This window comes from Aedes aegypti, chromosome 2 (assembly GCF_002204515.2).
Source record: "Aedes aegypti strain LVP_AGWG chromosome 2, AaegL5.0 Primary Assembly, whole genome shotgun sequence".
NCBI lineage: Eukaryota > Metazoa > Arthropoda > Insecta > Diptera > Culicidae > Aedes > Aedes aegypti.
Window position 1 is genome coordinate 186,167,745 of NC_035108.1, and position 21,854 is coordinate 186,189,598.

The 21,854-nt window shown below is 36.4% G+C and overlaps 2 protein-coding genes across 4 annotated transcripts in view; one reads left to right on the forward strand and one right to left on the reverse strand.

The window, feature by feature from the left end:
• The window catches only part of LOC5577463, a 162,193-nt gene that overhangs the window by 86,143 nt on the left and 54,196 nt on the right, over positions 1-21,854 (reverse strand). The window lies entirely within an intron of this gene.
• On the forward strand, positions 10,998-21,290 carry LOC5579630 (arrestin domain-containing protein 17). Its single transcript, XM_021843412.1, has 2 exons — positions 10,998-12,090; positions 20,738-21,290. The coding sequence occupies exons 1-2, from the start codon at positions 11,070-11,072 to the stop codon at positions 20,887-20,889; spliced, it is 1,173 nt and encodes a 390-aa protein (XP_021699104.1). The 5' UTR covers positions 10,998-11,069; the 3' UTR covers positions 20,890-21,290.

The following is a 21,854-nucleotide window of genomic DNA, read 5'->3' on the forward strand; positions in this document are numbered from 1 at the left end:
ATTTTTACAATTTTTATCAAAAACATGAACTGCTATAAACATTTTTCAAGATTCAAACACCAACCAATACTAAATCAAAGAAATTCAAGCGTTTACCACAGACAAACAGACGTAACACTTATAACAAATAGCGATCAAAATCATAGTCGAGAGAGCATGTACGCCCAATGCTAAAATTGATGTATTTGGCCGGTAGACCAACAGATGGCGGTAGTGTGTAAACGTCAAACATGAACAAAAACTATGCGAGCACTGCCGGTGGTGGACTGACCACCTACAATATATTTGAATCGACCGTTAAAAAGGTGGTCGATGGACAACGGTAAGAGTGTGACATCTGTTTGTCTGTGCGTTTACTATCACTGAATACAGTCGTAAATCGATATCGAAATTTCTCGACGGATTCTGAGGATGCCTCCAGATATTCCGACAATAATTGCTCCATGGACTTATCTTAAAATGATTCCAATGATTTCATTGGGTTCTTCAAGTAATTCTTGAAGACGATAAGTCCAGAAATTTTTCTATGAATTTTTTTTTATTACAAAAATATATTCAGTGATTCCAAAAACTGAGCATTCTCCTCCGGAGATCCTCCAGAAATCTCTCCTAAAATACTACCGAAAATTCACAACGTATTCGTTCAGAAACTTTCGCATGAAAAATAGAAAGTTCTTGTTTTTGACAGTTTTCTATGATTTCTTCATGAATTCTAAAAAAACATTTTTCAAAGAATTCTTGGGACATTCATTCTAAAATTCTGTCCAGAAATTACAAAAAGATTTGCTTTAAGAGTTTTACCACGAGTTTCTCATAACAAAATTCTTGAAATTCCATAACTGCTTGCTAGAAATGTTCATGGATTGCTCAATATTAACATTTTTAAAGATTTCTGAAAGATCTCATTTATGAATTTATTGTATAGTTTCTCCGAGTGTTCAAGGATTCCTCCAATGTTTTTTCCTGAATACATTTCATTAGGAAATACTGAAATAAAAAGGTAAAAGTAAAAAATAAAACAAAAAGAAAAATATAAGAAAATTTCATACGGAAAAATATTTTAAAAAAATATGTGAGATAAACTGAAAATGCCTGCTAGTTCAATAATATCAATGTAAGACCCATTTTCTCACCAAACAATACATGATGAACGAAATTCAGAAAAAAAATTTTGCTTCGATATAACGTAATCTCGATATAACGTAACGAAAATAAAAATCGAGTTACGTTATATCGAAGTATTACTGTATTACAATAATTTCAAAACTGTTTTTCCGTTAATTGCATGGAAAATAAAAATATTTCCAGAAAAATATCAAAAATTTAATATTTTTAAAAGTACCGTAAAAATTTAAATTTTATTATTGCCAAAAACCAGTAACCAGAAGAAGCTTCAAGAAAAAATAAATAAGAGTAGGGATGTTCAAAAATAAAAATTATAAAAATCAAAAACCTAAATTCATAGATTTGCAAAAAAAAAATATATCATAGCCCAAAACGTGTTTAGAACGATTTTAGATAACTAAAAATGATATTTATATCGAAAAAAAATGGGTATTAGAGGGTTAAAGGACTCTCCTCCTCCATCGACACCAATCTTGCAGGACGAACTGCCCAGCTCAACCACTCTTTTGGAGGTCGCATAATCAACCAACCCCTGAAGGTTATTACAGTATATTACAGGTTTTAATACCCCTTCTGTATTCTCGTTTACATAAAACTGTAGATGTGCTACCTTAAAAAACCGCTGAACTGATTGATTATGTCTGCTGATTTTGAATGCGATGTTTGGGGCGATTTTTTAACATCCAAACCCCTTAGACAGCTGCTCAGCTGCACGTTTTTTTTTAATCAAAAACAAGTCATCAGTGGACAAATGTACAGTGCTATATTCAAAGGTTTATTTTGGTCATTGCGCGAATAAACCTCAAAGTGCAAGCTCGACATATTTTTGTAGGATAATACCAAGCTTTAATCCTGATGTCGTGTATATCGTGTGGTACGATGATACTCTATGCCCAGGGAAGTCAATGAAATTTCCCTTACGACACAAGCACCCATTCTTCACTATACCATCTTAGAACGCGACAACTCAAGCAACACTGCCAAAACAAAAACAAGTTTGTATCATGGAAACATTTGTCATGACCTTCTACGATTCGATTGAATTGTCATCATATGGCAAAAGCGACTTGTAGTATTATACTATAGGTGAATGAATATCACCTATGGTACCTACCTACCTATTAAAATGAAAAAAAAAAAAAAAAAAAAAAAAATGTTCAGGACCCCCCGATAGAACATTTTTAAACCGGTCTCAAATGAAAGGGAAAAGCCTAAGCTTTCATTTGGTGGGTGTTTTAGCGATTCTGATTTTTTGATATTAATGTTTTCTACCAGAGACACCGTGCATTCAACCGCTAAATATTACGGTTGTTAAGAAAAATTTCCAGTTTACGGTAGCCGCAGAGGCTGCGGTAGAACTGTCAAAGTTCTACCACAGGCTTCGAAATCATTCTATCATTGAAGCAAACAGTTCAATCATAGTATGCTTGAAAGAGAAAACGCTATGAAAAATAGCAATAAACAACGGTCATCAAGGCGGTATCCAAGGTATCATTGAAGCCTACTGATGATTTACCAATGCAAATCAGTGATGTGACAGCTGCGGTAGCTTTTCGTTGAACCGTAAAACGGAAAGTTTTCCCTAAAATTGCAATAATGGTGTATTTGACAAATGTTTAGTTGGTATCACACAGTTATCATTACATGGTCGTTTTCTGTAACAAGTACCGTCAGCATTCATAAGCTCCCACAGGTGGTAAAATTCAAATGTTATAGCATAAAACATGCTCGTTCGCTTCGATTTAGTATGAATTCATCTTTGAAAAACATTTTGCTTGATTGTTGATTCTAAATACCCAATATTAGTACTTCTAACTAGTGATCCGTAATATGGACCAGGAAATGATTGTTTACCATGGTTATGGATCACTTACAAAGAATGTAGATTTCTGCCATTTCAAGCATTGGATTTGACATTTTTAGACAATAGCACTTAGGATAAAACTAATAAAACATAAAGGTGTGTCAATTTCGTTTTTTAGCAGACAAAAATGGGTGGAAAACTTGGTGTGGAGCGAAAACAGTCCATGTCTCAGTTACTACAATGCAGTATCACAAGAAGAAGGACATTTTACCCTTGTTTCCAACTCTAAAATTGCTATTTTTTACAGTAATATGTGACACATTGTTAACTTTCGCCAAATAATGAAATACAGCTGCATTGAGTTGAAAATCTCTTGATTTTGCGCACTGAGCCGTAATATGTCACAATTTGATCCATAATATGAAAATTGATCCATAATATTGTTTTCAGAAACCGATACAATTTTTAATTTTAATGCAATCCTATGTAAATATTACACTCAACACAGTTTACTAATCGAAGTTCCAATATAAAAAGATTCAATTCGTGTTATTAAATTACAATTTAACGTTTTCCATGTCGTTTTATTGAATTTTATAGGTTGGACTCCACACTATTTGATCCATAACTGTGGGGTCATGGTAATCATTATGAAAAAGAGAACTTGGCATTCGTCGGAAAGGGCTTTCTCAAGAATATTATTTGGTTTACTTCAACAAAGGGGATTTATATTATAGAAAAGCCTGGGAAAAAGCTAAACAAACTATGTCCGAATAACATGGGAACATTTCTCGAAACCTAGAGGAAATTTCCAAAGCCCCACTCAGTGAGGTATGGTACCAAACATTGCCGCATGGATGCTAAATGATTTGCGGAGGTTCTTCTCACGCTTAGGACGTTTGTCCTGCGAAGGAAGATACCATGAATGTGCAAATTGCGGGGGCAATCATAAGTCTAACTTTTGGGATTGTCCTTCACGCAAACGAATCGTCGAAACTCGTACCAGGCAAATGGACGGCAACGTTTTTTGCAACCGAAATTCCCAAGGCCGAATCTCGAAAAATTCTCATTTTTCAATTAACGATTGGTTGCCTAATAATCACATCCATCAGCAAAATTTAAGTTATGCTCATTTACAAGCTTATTTTCTTCCAACGGGTATCCGTTCGATTTTTTTCAATTCGAATAGAAACAACTATGCCAATGTTGTCGCAAGTAATTTCAGATTCTCCGCTTCAAATTTTACTTATACGGTTAATCGTTTAATTTGTCTCAATTCGAATGGAAATATCCATGCTTAGGGCAACTTCACCGATGGTTACAAAAAGTGGACCTGTCAAAAATTAAATAAACCTGTAATAATAGATTAAACCGCACGCGCATTTTTTCGATCCATTTCGAACGTGATCAACAAAAACAAACATATTCGTGATGCTTGGAAGCTTGGAAATTCATACTGAATCCCTCAATCTGTACGGAAATTCAAACAAGAACTACCGGAGGAATGTACGTTAGAAAATATTGTGAAATTAACAAAGGAGTTCCTGGCGAAACAGTTCATTTATCCTGAAGGAATTTCTGGTGGACTTAGGAATTCTTGGCGTTTTGCGTAGTCATCTATGCGTGATAAAACTTCTGGTGGAGCTTATCGAATAATTTACGGAGGAACTACGACGAACGTCCAGAAGAATTCCGGGATAATTCTCGGGGAGAAACCTGGAGAATTTCCGGGCAAATTTCTTGAGGAGCACCTGGCAGGATTCTTTGAGGAGCTCCGCTAGAATTATTGGTGAAGCTCCCGTAGAATTTCTGGTGGAACTGCTTGCTTTGAAGGATGCTCCGGAGATTTTTCCGGAAGAACTTATGAGAAATTCCCGATGGAGCTTCAGAGGAATTGCTGGAGGAACTCCAAAGGAATTAATAGAGGAATTCCTGGGGACGTGCGGAGGAACTCCTGTAGAAACTCTGGAAGAATTCCCAGATCCACTCTGGAGGAATTTCCGAAGGAACTCTGGAGGAATTCCCGGAGGAAACCTGGAGTATTTTTATCTGAAGGAATTTCCTGAGAAATTCCGGGAGGAACCCCGATAGAATTCCTGGAGTAACTTTAAAGAATATCTGAGGGAATTATCGGTGAAGCTCCGAAGGACTTCCCGGAGGAATTCTGAAAGAATTCCTGGAGGAAATCTGAAAAATAAAATCATAAAGGAACTCCGAAGGATTCGGCGGAGGAACTCCGGAGCGATTCCTAGAGGAACTCCTGAAGCGTTCATGTAGGTACTCCAAGGTAATTGATTGAGGAACTCCGAAGAAATTCGTGGAGGAACTATGAAGGAAATCCGAAGAGATTCCCGGTGGAGCACTAAAAGAAATACTGAGGATTTTTTGGAATAAATTTGAAGGAATTTCTAGAGGAACTCCGAAAGAACTAATGGAAAAACTTGGAAGCTATTCTCGGTGGAATCTCGGAGAAACTTACGAGAAAATGCTGGATGAAAGCTAGGGAAATTTCTGGAAGAAAGGTATTCCTGGAGTAATTCCAGAAAGATCTCCGGAGGAATTCTAGGAGAAACTCATGCTAAATTTCCAAAGAAACTCTGGAAGCATTCTTGGAGAAACTCCGGATACGTTTCTGGAGGAACTCCGGAGGCGTTTCTGGAGGAACTCCGGGGTAATTGCGTTAAGGAATTCCGTCAGCAACAAAGGAGAAAATTCTAACGATTTCCAGATGGAGCTGCGGAGGAACTTTCCGGGAATTCTTGGATGAAATCCAGAGGAATCCCTGGAAGAACTCCAGAGAAATTTATGGAAGAATTCCCGGTGGAAATCCGGAGTAACTTCCTAGGAATTGCTTAATGAAATCCAGAGGAATTTCCGGAGAAACTCTAGAGAAATTTCCTGCATAACTCTGGAGGATTTCCCGGATAAAAATAGTAGAATTTTGCGAAGTAACACCAGAATTCCCGGAGGAGCTCCGAAGAAATTCCATGAGGAACTCTGGAAAATTTTTGGAAGACCTACTGGAGCAATTACTGGAGGACCTGAAGCAATTGCTTGAAGGAACTGTGGAATAGTTTGTAGAGAAACTCCGAAGAACTTTCTCAAGGAATTATTAAGGAAAGCCCGGAGGAAATCTTGAGAAAATCAAGAAGGATCTGTCTGTATGAAATCCGAAGAATTTCATAAAGAACACTGAAAGAGTTCCTTAAGAATCCGTGGAGGAAACCCGAAACAATTCCCAGTGGAGTTCCAAATGAATTCCCGATAAAACTCTAGGACAAACTCTGAAGGAATTCCCGGCAAATAGTCTGAAAGAATTCCTGAAGAAATTCCGGAAGGCTTCCTTGAAGAACTCTGGAAAAATTCCAGGAGTAACTGCAAACCTATTCCTGGAAGAACTATGATGAAATTCCTGGAGGAAATCCCCGGATAAATTCTCTGAAAAAATCCTCGAAAGAGTTTGTGGAGAAAATACCCGGAGGGATTCCTGAACGAAAACCCCGAAAAAAATTTTGGTCGAAATCCCCAGAGGAAGTTCTGGGCGAAATCTCTGAAGGAATTGATATTCGAAATCCCCTTAGGAATTCCTGGAGAAAATCGCTGGAGCAGATTTTGGGAAAAGCTTAAGAGGAATTATTGAAAATGTCGAGATGAACCAGCCTAGGGGCTGTCCATTAATTATGTAAGGGTTTATGGGGGGAGGGGGGGTTTGAGATTTCTTACGCGCCATACATTTTTAATTTTCATACAAAAAATCTTACCATGGGGGGAGGGGGGGTTGAAAACCCCCGAAAATTGTCTTACGTCATTAATGGATCGCCCCCTAGGGATGAACGTCTCTTAAGTAAAGATTATTATCTAATAATATAATAATAATTACTGAAAAAAATTCTCCTTGGAGAAATCATTGGATTAATTCTTGGAGCGAATCGCCAAAGGAAAACAACCTCTAGAGGAATTCCTAAGAGAAATCCCTGGAGGAATTCCTAGAGAAAAATTCCTGGATTAATTCCTGAAGAAAATCCCCTGATGAGTTCCTGAAGAAATCCTAAAAGCAATTTCTGGAGAAAATCACCGGAGTAATTCGTGGAGAATATTCCCCGGAGAATTTTATGGAGGAAATCTCGGAGGATTTCCTAGATGACATCTCCGGAGGAAGTATCTGGAAAAAATCATGGTGCAAATCCCCAGAGAAACTCCTGGAGAAAAACTCCGAATAAATTCTCTGAAAAAATCTCTTAACGAAATCCGTGGAAAAATATCTGGACGAAAACCCCTGAAGAATATTCCCGTATGAGTTCTTGAAGGAAATTCCAGGAGGAATTCTTGGAAAAATCTTCGGTGGAATTTCTGGATAAAATTCCCAGAGAAAATGACTGGAAAAATTCCTGAGGTTCATCCCCGGAGGAATTTCTGCATGAAATTCACAATGGAATTCCGAAACAAAATCCCCGGAGAAATTTCTGGTGCAAATCTCCAGAGAAATTTCTGGAAAAAATTCTCGGAAATTCTCTTTAAAATCCCCGAAGGAATTTCCGGAGAAACAGCCTGGAGGAAATTTATAATCAAATAAAAGAATTTCTGAAGGAAACACCCGGTGAAATTCTTGGAAGAAATCCAAGGAGGAATTCCTGGTGGAAATCTATGGAGGAATTCCAGATTGAGACGCTGTTGACACATTGGAGGAACTTCGATAGAATTCATGGAAAAGCACCTAGAGATTTCTGTAGAAGTACTGCGTTGAGGAATATTCAGATGTATTCCCTTAGAAATTCGAGATGTAATCCATGGACGAATTCTTGCAGAAATTGCTAAAGTATTCCTCGGAAAAAATAAACCGATGATTTCTGGATGATTCTTCGAATTCCAAAACTGCCGGAGGAAATGCTGGAAGAGGAATACCTTGTGTTGAAAAAAAAAAAAAAAACAACAGCGATGAAATATTGTTCCTGTTTTACTAAATTGCTGTTATATAAGTAACAATTTCAAAAAGCAAATTCATGCTTTAATATGGTTAATGACCTGATTTTTACAATTCGTATTTAAAAGGGTTTTTTGATTCCCTTCAATATGTAAGCTATCCATCTAGGTTCTTTCAGTCATACAAACTACAAACTACAGAAAGAAGAAGAAGAAATTCGATGGTAATTATTTGCACTTAAAAATGCGTCATTCTAGTTAATTTACTTCCAAGCTATCGGGCACATATCACGTAAATTTTCATAATTTTTCAAAGAAGCTGCTTTCACAGACTAATTGTTTTGACGTTTCCATTTAAATTCTAGGAATAAAATGAAAGATTCCAATTATTGAAAATAATCAGTTCCATGTTACCAACCTTTACAAATACATCGTTTGAGTATCATTTGAAGGAGGGCTATGTGGTTTCAAAAGAGATAGTGTATATGTTAGGTAAAGTGAGTGAAAGAGGTTGGAGGGGGACTCTAAAAATAAAACTTAATTTTCGAGTCTAGTACATGACACTGATAAGTTAAGTTACAGGCTCGAATCCAGTAGGGACGTAACGTCAGGAAAATGAAAAATGAGAAGAAAAAGAGTATACGTAACCTGTTTTTATTGGTAGCCTCGAAATTCAACATGTTGAGTGCTATCCAGGCGAAAAAATCATTCAACTACTTAAAATCAAGATGTCGTCAAAATCCAAGACAGACGCCATATTTTTCACTCAAAACAATACTCTTATTCTTCACTGTATACGTCAAAATCATTGATCATGATTAAGAAAATCGTTCATTTCATAGGATAAATACCATTGCTCACCAAGTTTTTGTAGCCTATCATACTCAGTTTTCACTCAGCTTTCTGATGGTGATCCCAGAATTCAAAACGAGCGGAGCTTAATGGTGAAAAAACAATTTTTCTGACGAAATTCATTTCGCCTCCTTTTTTTTAGCTTCAAATGAAAGCTATATCCATTCTACACACTCCGAAAAAACCATGCGATTTTACGTCTATTGGATGCACATAAAAGAAGCGAGCCAAATGACGTGAATTTGTGTCACATTTTAAATTTAATTGTGTCTGATTCGGGAAATGTCGATCGTCATCGTTTTCATGTCCTTCATCATGTAAAATTACATTTTTCTTTCAAAACATCTCTCAGAACCCATTTTTACGTCATTTCATCACTTACATCATGTGCCATTCAGTCATAATGTGAATTACGTCCGGAGTCATTTTCATTATTTTTAACACTTCAGTCGTCGCGCTGTTGTATTTTGTACAACACTGTTGAGAAAACCTCGCTTTTTGTTCACAACAGCAGCGTGGTGGTTCTAACGGTGACAAACCACGCGACGGCTGGAAGGTTAAGAGTGTATATACGATGCAACTAAGTGCCACGGATCTCTAAACGATGCCACTATACGATGCTATGTGTTTCGAAGGAAATATAAGAAATATCGCAAAAAGTAACACCTATGATTTATCAAAAATGGGCTTTTTCGCGAACTGTTTAGCTAGCTGGCGTACGAGGGGTCCACCAATTTGAGAAAACCGAAACGACCACCCTTAAGTTTTATCAAAAACTATCGATCAGTGACGAAAATTGGAATTCTAACAATGGGTGCCGATGGCGGCCTGGTTTCGGCGATAATTGCACAAATGATCCTGAAGCTCCCACTCTAGTACACCCGATTCTGTTTTTGCACGGATTTTTTTTACACGGCCGTGCAAAAAAAAGTTTCTATACATTTTTTTTCGCCGAAACCTTATTTTTACATGAAACGTCGAGAAATGGTGCTACTTTTTTGCACGGTTTTTGAAATTTTGAACTAAAAACTTTTTTTGCACGGTAGGCATCCCCCGTGCAAAAACAGAATCAGGTGTATAGTGCTTATGAGTTACATAGAATATCCAATGTAGAAACATTGCAACAAATGTCAAAGAAAATCGATTATTATCAACAATCTATATAAATAAAAATAGAGTGGTGTTTGTATGCCACGAAATAACTTCAAAACGGGACACCCGATTTGCACAATTCTTTCACTGTTGTCTTCTTGAAGGGCTCCGACGTGTTCGTGTGACGAAAAAGTTTAGGGAAGTTGTGGGAAAGTTTGGTATAACGGGGGAGTACTAATATGTCATGTTGTGTGAGAGGTTCCATGACATTTTTCAACAGCCTACTTGATGGCAAGACGAAGTTTGCCGGGACCACTAGTATTATTGCTGTGTGCATTTGAAATGCAAATATCAAATGCGGGAACACCAAATGCGGTAAGATTTTCAACAAGGAAGGCGAAATCAAAATTTGATTTTCTCTGCAGGTTGGCGGTGATATGCATCATGGTTGCTAAGTATCCTTTGGTTACTTGGTGTTACCGCATTTGAAGTTCAGTTAGACTGGATTTGCACGTCAAACGCAAACAGCAATATATAAAAATCGTTGATAGTTGATGATAGTGTTTTCTAACACAGAACACCTAGATATAATAAATGAATGTAATGTTTAAAATGATACTATCCGAGCAGAAGAAAATAACTACTGAATACCAAATTGAGGTATTCCATACCAGATAATTTCCAATACTTACAACCTGAATGAGGTATGAATGAGCCCTGCATAAGAGGTGAAATACCTCAAATAATACCTTCTGCATATTCTACAAATACCAAGCTGATAATTAGATCAGGTATTGTAATACCTAAATAATTCATGATGGATTTTCATATGAAAGTGATTTTCTCAATAACCTTCAATACCTCCAGCAGTCCTCAATACCTATCGAATACCAAAATGAAGTATTTTTAATTGTTTTTTCAAATACCATTATAATACCAAAATGAGGTATTAACAACTGAACAATACCTAATTGAGGTATGATACCAAAATATGGTATGCATAAGTTATTGCGAGTTGTTCTTTCCTCCTCGGGTAATAAAAGAATTAATAAAAATATCACATACCCTTTAGCAAACAGAATTATGGAACTGTGATTTCGATATATGTGTGGGTAAATATGTGCTTCTGATTGTAAATTTCTAATTGATACCGATCGCAACTTGGTCTTATCAGTTCTTTTTTTTTTTGCGTTTTGTCTTCCCTCTCTAACGGTTAGTCAGTCAAAAAGTTACATCCGTTGAAAGTGGGTCGGTTGGTGGTTCGGACCCAGCTGCAATGGCACCTCCCATCTGTGACATTTCATTCGACAACTCGCATGGGGTATTCTTTGCCGGTCAGACTCTCGCCGGTCAGGTGGAGATCACAGTGCCAAAGGCGAAGAAAGTGAAGAGCGTCTTTTTGAAGATTACCGGTCAGAGCTGCGTGCGATGGTCGGAAAGTGTCGGCACAGGGACCAGTGTACATTATGGTGCCCGGGAAGAGTACGTTACTTATTTGGAGAAGTTTTTGGATAGTGAGGAGGGTGGTGAAGTTGAGCTGAAGGAGGGAACACATAACCACAAGTTCTCATACAAACTTCCACCGGATTGTCCCACATCGTTTGAAGGTGATTTCGGTTACATACGTTATACGGTGCGAATAGTGTTTGAACGACCATGGAAGTACGATCTAACATACAAGATAGCATTTACGGTGGTAAACCAGTTGGATTTGAATAAGATTTCGCCACCTTTGAACGTTGCCACCGTGCAGGAGAACCTGAAGCAGTTCGGCTGTGGACTTTGCAGATCGGCCCCAATGATTATGACTGTGTGCATTCCAATGACCGGCTATGTTCCGGGACAATTGATTTCGGTTGTGGTCGATGTTATGAACAAAAGTACTAAGGATATAAGTGAACTCAAGATAAAATTGCGCCGGCAGGTCAAATACTTCAGCCACTCTACATCTGGGAAAAGTAAAAGCGTGCTTTCAACGCTAGTAAAATATCAATGCGGTGGCGTAGATCGTAACAAATCGGCAGGATACGAACGGAGACTGTTGGTTCCACCCGAGCCACCATCCCGCACGACCAGCATAATCCAAATTGAGTACTTCATCGAAGTCGTTGCAAAAATTCCGGGCCTGTATGGATGCCCTCGAGTGAAGATTCCGATCGTGATCGGTACGGTCCCATTGGCCAATCTCGATAAATCTCAAGCGCAATCTTCAGTTGTCGATGGAAGGGCGGCCAGTTCCAGGTCGAGTAATAACCTTTCGACCCAGTTCCTGTCCACCAGTGTTCAATCGTTGAAAAGTAAGTTCATCGTTGCGATCGCCGCGAATCGTTTCCAACTACAGTCGGGCCTCCTATTGAACGCATAGGAGACTCTTAGATTATGGGATTTTAGTTTGGGTGTTGTTGAATATCTCGTCTTGGGGTAAGTGGGACATTAGCTCGTTTAGGAAAGTTCTTCAAGGGGGTATTCTTCTAGAAAGTTGAAGATACAATGATAAGGAAAGTATTTAGTACAAAAATTATTGGTATTTTTATTACCATGTGCTCCATGTAACAGTTGTCAGCTCAGCACCATTTTCAACTTGCATGATAAATTGTCACACGATTCACGTTCTTCATTGGCTCGCAAAAAAATTATTGTGGTATAAATCGAATTACCATCAGTAAGCTACAACTTTATGTATTGTTACAAGCTGCTTACAATAAACATGTATTTTGTTTTCATTTCATATGAAAATTTCTATGGTCTAACTTACCCCAACATATCTTTATACTCGGGGTAAGTGGGACCTATCGAAACAAGCACCAGAATCAAAACTTTTCCTACACGTTCCAAACATTTTCCTTGAGAGTAGCACTAAAACATTCAAACCAATGATTTTTATAAACAAAAAGTCAATCTTATATTACGTAATTGTTGAATAGGTAGAAAATATGACCAATTTTTTGAAATATGTTTTTCTATTTTAATTTTGAAATATGAATTTAAAATTGAACGAAGACAGAGATAAAATTTCAAATACATCATGAGAACGATTACTATACTATTTTTATTGAACTTTATTTAATATTTCTATCAAATTCAGTAGCAGTTGTATAATAAAACATTTCAAATTCGTCAATTATTGAAATATTACGTGCAGCATTTCAATTGATAACTTCTAAATTATACATTTTGAACATGTTTTTTTTTAGTAAAGAATTTTCAATTGAAATTAAATGCAATGTGACATAACCTTACATTTACGTTTTCTTCCTAAAAAGTTACGTATTTTATGCTGAAAATCTATGATTTATCAGTCCTATTATTGCCATGGTTGACTTACTGATGTGGTTTGACGCATGAAACTGGATGTGTCCCACTTGCCCCGTTTAGCGAGGTAACTGCGTCCATTGGCTCATTCTAAAACTTTATTCCAAGGTTTTCACTATTTCGAAATTATTCGATTAGTTTCATGCACACAGCAGCAAATATGTTGCCAAAAAGTGGCCGTGTTGATGGATTTGTAAAATATTGACATTCTTAAATTATATTGAACAATCTGTTTGAACTATCGTTTTTTTATGTCCCACTTGCCCCGGGGTACCTTACTCTCCCCCTTGAGGAGCTGAGGATTACCGTTTTAGTTGAGAACTTGATCGGTAGGGGCGCTTTTTGTAACATGTATTATTGAACCTTATGGGATATGTATGCAACCTTTGTAACATATGATATCCCTAGATACTGATGATTGGCGCCTTTGGCAAAGTTGTTCAGTATAGATCGCCCAGACAACCAGAAATCGCATGAAAGTTCACGTTATAACTCGTTTATTCATACTAATTACATCAAACCCGCAAAACATCGTGAATAAACTCGTCAAATTGATGAGTTTCCTCGCATAAAACGCTTTTTTCTGAGTTCATTGGTACATTTTGTTTCGTCCCGTACACTCGTACAAATTAAGTCGAATCAATCCGTAGCAGCTGTCAAATCAACATTTGTTATCGTAAGTTAAGTCGCATAAGATAACATGTTAGTTCGGGAGAATATTTATACACTCGCATTGTATGTTATTAATCATCACATAATATATGCACGCATATCGCCTCCACTTTTGTACGTAGAAGGCCTTTTCGCGACATCTTATAAGTGAAATTTTGCACGTACAAAGCCTCCAGGTGATTTCGTTATGCGTACATTTTGGTTGTCTGGGTCAAGGGCTGATATGAGATGGCGCTCTATTTAGTTGCTTAATTTGACAACCAGGCGGCACAAACTAGCATGAAAATTTTCAAATATCGAATGATCTCCAGATATCTCAGGAATCTGACGTCTACTTAGAAAGACGACGTCTTCGGCAAAGTAGTTCATTAACTACAGGAGTATCGAGTTGGAGAATCATATGTTATTATGTGAAAAACATTGCAAGTTTTATGGGAATTAATGTTGTTTTTAAATTTTTGGTTTCCCATACACTCCGTATCTGGTTAAAAAAACATCAACACGATAGGCACTACAGAGTTTTGCGGATGCATCAATACCCGGACACTTAAGACGGAAGAAGTGCATACAATAAATTTTGAATAATTTACCTTCGGAATTAATCAAATTATTTTCACATAACAACTACTTACAAGTTTAATCTTAGTGAAAATAATTCATTTTCCAATGAAACTTGAGACTTTGCTATGAAAATAGTGTGTTAAACTAATCAAATACACTTAATTTATTATGCTGTTATGAGACTTGTGAAAAGTGTATGTTATGTAGTGGTTTAAATAAAAAAAATGTATTTGCAACATTTGTGATTCGTTACCTGAACTGAAGTTTATGCAGGTTGAACTGCAATCACAACTAATTATTTCAGTGTCTCTGCATAAAACAATGCACTACACAGTTCTCATCTTGTATTTCACATATTTTAATTAGGTTAAAGTGTTGTGTTTCAGTTTAACTTGTGTGTGGTAAATTAAATACAAATCATTGCAATAGTATAAAGAATAGCGTATTTATTAGAGTCAAGATGTTGTATTATGGGAATAAAGTTAATTTAGCTACGAAATTCAAAGTGTGTCTGTTATGCCTAGAAATACGGGGTTTTTGGTGAATTTCTATGCATAACAGTCCCACTAGTAGTAGTGGCCAATTATGTGCTTGGCATACTGGTGTAGATGGTCGTTCTTACGTATAGATTGTACCGAATGTAGAGGACGTATATGCTCAAGACTATGTTAAAGTACCTAATGAAGGCTCAAGTGACATGTGGTAAAAGGAGCCACGTGTGAAGAAATACGATGGATGGAAAGCAAAGTTTTTTGTATGAGTGATAATGAGAAAATGTATGAGTTAGTGAAAGAAGGAGTGGATGAGTTAGTTAGAGAGTTTATAAGATGTAATAAATTCCTATATCGACTCTTTCAGCTGCAGGCTTGACAGAAACTCATCTGCGAATTCAAGGTTATTCTGCGGAGTAAATATTTAACTAAAAATTCACGACACATATCTTCACACGATTCGACATTTCTGTGGACTTTGGATAATTGGACGAAATCGTGATATTTGATACATCGCAAATTAAGTTTTAGAACCACCAACATATTTGCCACTTGCACCGAAGAGCCAATTATCCGGAATAACCCAGTATGTGGCCAGGTCATCCAAAACCTTTTGAACTATTCTTCTTTTGACTAGACTTTGACTTCTTCTTGACTTCATCAAATTTGATATGTCTTTAGTCTTGATTTGGGAATTTGCCATTTAGGTTTCAGAACCGACAGCTTAGAGGCCATTTCCACCAGTGAACCGGTGTTCGGAACAACCCAGTATATGACCTAGCCATCCAAAAACGGTCGAATCATTTTTATTTAGACTTGGTTTGCTAAATCAGGCCGCAGGCCAAGGACTCGAAATTAAAGTGGGTAATGACTCTTCACAGTTTTCTAAGATCATCTTTCTAATCTGAGATTTAAACAAGCATGCTATGAATTCATCTCAATTTTTAGGATCGTTTTGAATCCTGATTTTTTCCAATCTCAGTGAGCGGGATTTGTTCTGGGATTCAATCCTAAGATGAAATCCTTACGAATCAATTGCCATTTACTCTCAGGTAAAGGGAGAGTATCAGAACGGTTGTAGAAAAGAGTGCATGATCTTCCTCTAGTGGATAACGATAATTGTTTTATTTTTATTTTGTTTTTCAACTAAAGAAAAATATTTTCCGTTGGTTTTTCCTCTTTCTCCATAACTCGGATTTGCTTCCATTGTGTCAGGAACAGATAATCCCGGAGGATTCCTTCTGATGGATAACCGATGTTGAAAAAGCTAAACCCAAAAGTATTGAAAAAATCGAACTGTCCAGAAGCGATATCCTCTTATCAACCATAGTTAGAAGTTTTGCCAGAGAATTCGTATTAAAATTTCCAAAAAAATAACTAGAAATACTACACTGTTACTTTTCCCCATTTTAGGGTGCTGAATCAGCACAATTGATCTGTACAAATTTTTAATGTGTCATTTTTTTATAATTAATAATCACATTCAAAACTAAATTTATAAAATTGCGAATGCATGCGAGGATGTAATGCTTGTTTGGCCAAGTCTTCATAGGGTTAGGCTCGTTTGATTGTCTCCTGCACCACAAATTCTAAACTTTAACTCCGTGAGTATTTTCGGGTAGACAAAGGGAACAGAATCCACTTAAAAAGGAAAGATTTGAAGTGTGTTGACGTGTGTTTGATGATCACGACAGAAACAAAATACTTCACCAAACTAGTACAAATACACGGAATAGTTTGAAAGAGCGTTCAAATTGCTTGAAAACTGATGAAATATCACTAAAATTGCCAAAACTTTTCTTGGTTGTACCAATAGTTGCGGTAAAGTGTTCCTATAATGGAGGATCCCATAAGAAAACCACGGATACCGCAACTATAGGAACACAAATTATGCCATGTCGTGGATTACTACGATGGAATCATTTTTCTCATTAAGTCAATGGTCGTTACTTCTCGTTACAACATTGACATGTGCATTGATTGCGCTTCTTAAATTAAAGCTAAGTATGCTGTTCGCTCAAGAAAAGTAAAGAAATTCCTTGACTGAAAGGGTCAAGAAATTTCCTACAGAGAGCCCCCTTTGAAGTGACATTTCTTCTCAACTGCGTACTGCGATCAGAAAAAAGTGATTTTCTTGACCATTTCTTGGGAGAAATTTTTCACGCATCGAGATAGGCGATTCCTTTTCTTGTCAGTAGCAAACCGGCCTTAAGGCGGTAAAATGGAGTTCAATCGTGCTTAGTACCTCCACTATTGGTACATCTACCCTATATCAACAACATTCCGTGTGTGCTGTCAAAGACAATTTTCACTAATGTTTTTCAAGGTTTACTCGATTTTTTTCTAATAACACTCATCAATCAAGGATTGAATCCTGGGATTCAATCATCTCATACAAGACGCATGATTCAGTGCATGCCTAGATTAGAAGATAACGAGCGCACGCAATCGATCTTGATCTGTGCGTTTTAAATCTCAGCAGCTCTTGGAGTGAGATTTTTTGAAGACTGATTCTTCAAGTGGGATTATTTCAGTAATGATCCAAATTACGGTGAATTTCTAATCGATGACCTCGTTTCCAAAAACTAGAACAATTTTGTAATTAACCCTGAAAATTCAACTGAAATTCATTGAAAAACGGATGGGAAATAATATTTTGATATTGAAAATTTCAATCATATTTGACGTCACGCTCGCATGATTGATGAATTCATCCCGATAATACATAAAACAGGTTGGGTTCCACATGAGATGTAAAGCCAACGTAAGAAAATGTTCAAAACGATTTTCCCAAACACCAGCTAGTTATAAACTGACAACTGAATATCTTGTTCGAGTTCAGCGCAGCGAATTGTATAGTGTGACAGTTAATTGACTTGGCTTGCTTTTCATTGAGTTTCCGAACAAAGTTAATTTTTGGTAAGTGTTTTCTAAAACTATACGTACAAATAAACTGTTTGATGACAAAAAGTTGAAATGCATAAAAAGTAACATGAGACAATTATGCTTACAACGGCAGAGTACAGTTAAGAAGGTATCGACATACAGAACACGTATTTTGCTAATTTGATTTTTTTTACCAAAAAAAAAAAAACAATTAAAATAATCATTTTAATGTGATAAATAATACAATTTCAAAACATTTACCTATGTGAGACTCTATTGCCGGTCTGCAAAAATTGAAAATTTTACTGCCCTGAAACTGATAGTAAACCATAATTTTACTATAAATCTATTCATATTCAAGTTCATGAAATTTATTAAAATTTTGAACTTTCCATGAAAATATCGACTTACAGAGGTACCAAAGCATGTTTGATTGAAGGGACCATCCATTCCATGTCGAGATACAGAATACCCTTGACTGTATTTGTTTGAACACGCTATCGTTAAGTCCGATCCAAGAAGAGCATTTGGAGTAATTCATAGAAAGGTAAACTTTTTCATATCATATATCACTAGATTGCTACACTTTTTTTATTAAATTTAGGGGAGGGATTATTAGAGTATGTTTAAAACTACTGATTGAACTTTAACACTTCACTTTTTGCAAAAAATAAAATACTAAAATCACAAGTAAGGCGAGCAAATACCTTTAAACTTTAATATGTTGCTTATCTTGACAGATTTTTTTTCTGTTTCTGTTCGGGATGAACCACTGCGACCAGTTTTCTGTGACCTTTTGTGGTATACCCGTGCCCATTGTTTAGTGCATGTCGTTCTACTCCAATACTTTTGCCAATAAAGTAGTCGTTTTTTATACAATTATCATTCTTCACCATTTTGCATAGAGCCTCTTTAGAAAAAGATACCGCTATTTATTTGCAATGATTATGTATGCACGGAACGGAATTTACCGTTCAATATTCTTTCCATACTTTTCAAGAGGGCACATCTGCATATCCTGTCCAAGAATTGATTCATGCATATGTGATTGCTTTGGACAATTTCCTAAAATCACTATCATGCGTTAGATTGGTAGATATAATTTTTCGTGTATTTGCTGATTAGTAATAACTAAACATAGCATTGGCCCTTTTCAAATGTCGGTCTAGATACATATCAGATATAAATGTTTTTCAATATTTAAAATCATATAAAAAAATACAATTTTATTATAATCTAACCGCCTAAACAAGGTAAAGTGGCATACTTCTTGTGATTTCTATCATATAAACTTTAAAAGGGCGTAACTCAAAATTCTGACTAAGGATTTTTTTTGTTCAAATTTGACCCAATATTGCAGAACAACGGCAGGAATCAAATGCCGACTGCCGTTTCAATGGTATATTTTATTTGAAAGTAACGGTAATTAAAGCACCGTGTCTACTTGATGGCAAGACGAAGTATGTCGAGACGACCAGATTTTAATAAATACAAACATATGTTTATTTCAAAATTAACAACACATGATGTTCAGATCTGTTTGAAGGTTTAACAAATAAGGAACACCAGTTTTAGCTTAAGTATTAATGTTTTACTGACTCAAATAAAAAAAGTTATTTGTCGTTGAAAATGTATGTATTAGGGCTTTTTTCGTTCATTAATTATGTCAAAATATTTTTCTAATTAAATGCGTTGTATACACATTTTGAAAACATCCTTATTAGCTTTAAAAACATGTAATAATATTTAAAATCAATTGAGTATTCAAGAAGTTATGATCAAAAAAGACAAATATGCTGTTTTAAAAATTTTTCATAAACTTTATTTTGAAGAATTAGTTAGAAAATGAGTAAATTAATCGAACTTCATTGAGATCATATACTATTTGATGTTTCTCTTTTCATGTGAGTTAAATTCAAAAGAGCACACTAATGTTTGATTTTGAGAAGTTTCAGAAAATATGCCGCTCTCTATTGTGCACCCGTTCCAAAATAAATCAAGTAAAAAATCAGAACTTGCGAAACCAAAACATGGCTTTTAAATAAATATACGCCGTCCGCAAACTACGTTACGCTCGAAGGGCATAAGCGTTTTGACTCATAAACATTTTTGGCAATAGTCATACAAAAAGCGTAACGGAGGGAGAGGGGGTAAAAAACTTCTAATTTTAGTGTTATGTAATAAATGGACGCTGCCTTTGGGAACCAAATGAGTAAGAAGTAGGGACATTCATTTGGCAGTTGCAAATGGAATAGCTTTTGGTAGAAACATTTCGATGTAGTGTAATTTGATTGAGTTTTCATAAACTATCTTTTATGTTTTCTATGGAGCATTTTTTTCTAAATTTATGATTTAACAAAAAAATTGGTGGTACAATTTCTCAGTTTAAAATTGAAAATTTGTGGTTCTATCGGTGTCAGTGATGTTATTGACGTAAACATTTTGATTAGTTATGGAACATTATATTGAATTATATTGATAAATTGCCTCATTTATCATGGAGCAATTTTTGATTTTCTATGGCTATAGTTGTGAAAAATGTTTGTGTGTAAGTTAATGAGCTCTCACACCCGTCTCACTAGTAAATATAATTGACAAACCTTTTTCTCTGTGTACGATAATGCTCTATACCCAGGGAAATCAAGTATATTTCCATTACGAACTAGACTAAGGAAAGTCCCTAAAAATTTCACTAAATATATGATAAATTCTTAGTTCCTCTTACCTCAGATATTTCAACTTGCTCCGGTGTACCTTAATTCAAGTTAGCGTAAGTCCCTCTAAGTAACTTAGTTCTCAACTTAAACGATAATCCTCACTTGTTGAAGGTAGATTGTTCTGAAGATTCAGTCACCGAAGACAGTGCTGCGCTATCTTTTAACGCATACGAGATATTCAACAACACTCCCAAATTGATGAAATCCCATAAGCTCTAGGTCTTTGGATCACTATAATGCCCCCCCAAACAATGCATCTAATAGGAGGCCTGACTGTACAACGCTATTTCTCCTTTTATGCACAGTGCCCCACAGCTTCGAGGAATCGACGACCAGAGCAGCGGTCGACATCCAGGAGGAGGACGAACACCAAACGCTGGGAGCGAAACCTTTCACCCCACGCTATCCGGTCTACAAGTTCGACGGTAACGAAACAGTTAGAAGTCGACCCAGCTGAAAGAACACCAAAGTTAGCAAGCCTAATGGAATATGTAGTGACGTAGCGTGCCGATTGTCGCCACTTATCAGAACCGAAAGGAAAACAGCAACACCTACATGATACAAATTGCACCGCACTGCCGCCGGAGTGTTGTTGGTTCTTATCGGCAAAAAGCGAGGGCAAATTGTTTGGCAATGAAATACTGTCACCGGTGCAAGCTGTTTCGAAATTGGCGGGCGGTTTAAGGTGCGTCAGTCAGGCATTACAACATTCAGTTGAAAGTGAGAGCGTTAAGTAGGATTTGTAGCCGGTGATTTTGTTTTTTTATGAACGACGAATGAAAACTTCCCTTCTGATGATTCGTGAAGAAATAGCTCATTTTACCAATAAATGCTAAAAATGTTCTCTTCTTAGTTTAAGTCTGAATTGTTTTGAAATCTAGTGTTGAAATCACCAAAGAATTTGTGTAACTTTGTACATGCAATGCAATCCCGCTATAAGTGTAAAAATGTTACTTAAATTCAATTTGATGCTTATATTGGATATATCCAAGTGGTTAATGATTAAAAGATCTAAAACGATTTGCGTGGTGGGAAATTTTTCCTTTTTGAAAACAAATTTTTGGTCTTATGTCCCTTCTTTTTTGCTCTTCGATTTTTTGTCCTTTCGACTTTCTGTCTTTCAACCTTCTGTCCTTTCGACGTTTTGTCAAAGATTCAGCCAAGAAAAGCTAAAATTTTCTTGGCTACTCTATATAGCAGAGCGGAGAGGCTTGAACACCCTTATATCCCCCTTGAATTACGCCAATGCCTTTAGGTGAAACATCTTGGAATACAAAGATACTTTCCACTAAATCGAGATATACCTGTACTGCTTTCATTAGTTGATCAACAACCGGAACACGATGATGTCTACAGCAGTATTACAGGTGCAAGAATGCCAAACTTTTCCAAAAAAATATTTGAACGAAAATTTAATTAGTA

Excerpts from the sequence above, each read along its gene's own strand:
- LOC5579630 (XM_021843412.1), top strand. The coding sequence starts at position 11,070 with ATGGCACCTCCCATCTGTGACATTTCATTCGACAACTCGCATGGGGTA. Across the intron at positions 12,091-20,737 it reads CAGTGTTCAATCGTTGAAAA|TGCCCCACAGCTTCGAGGAA; the intron begins GTAAGTTCATCG and ends TTTTATGCACAG.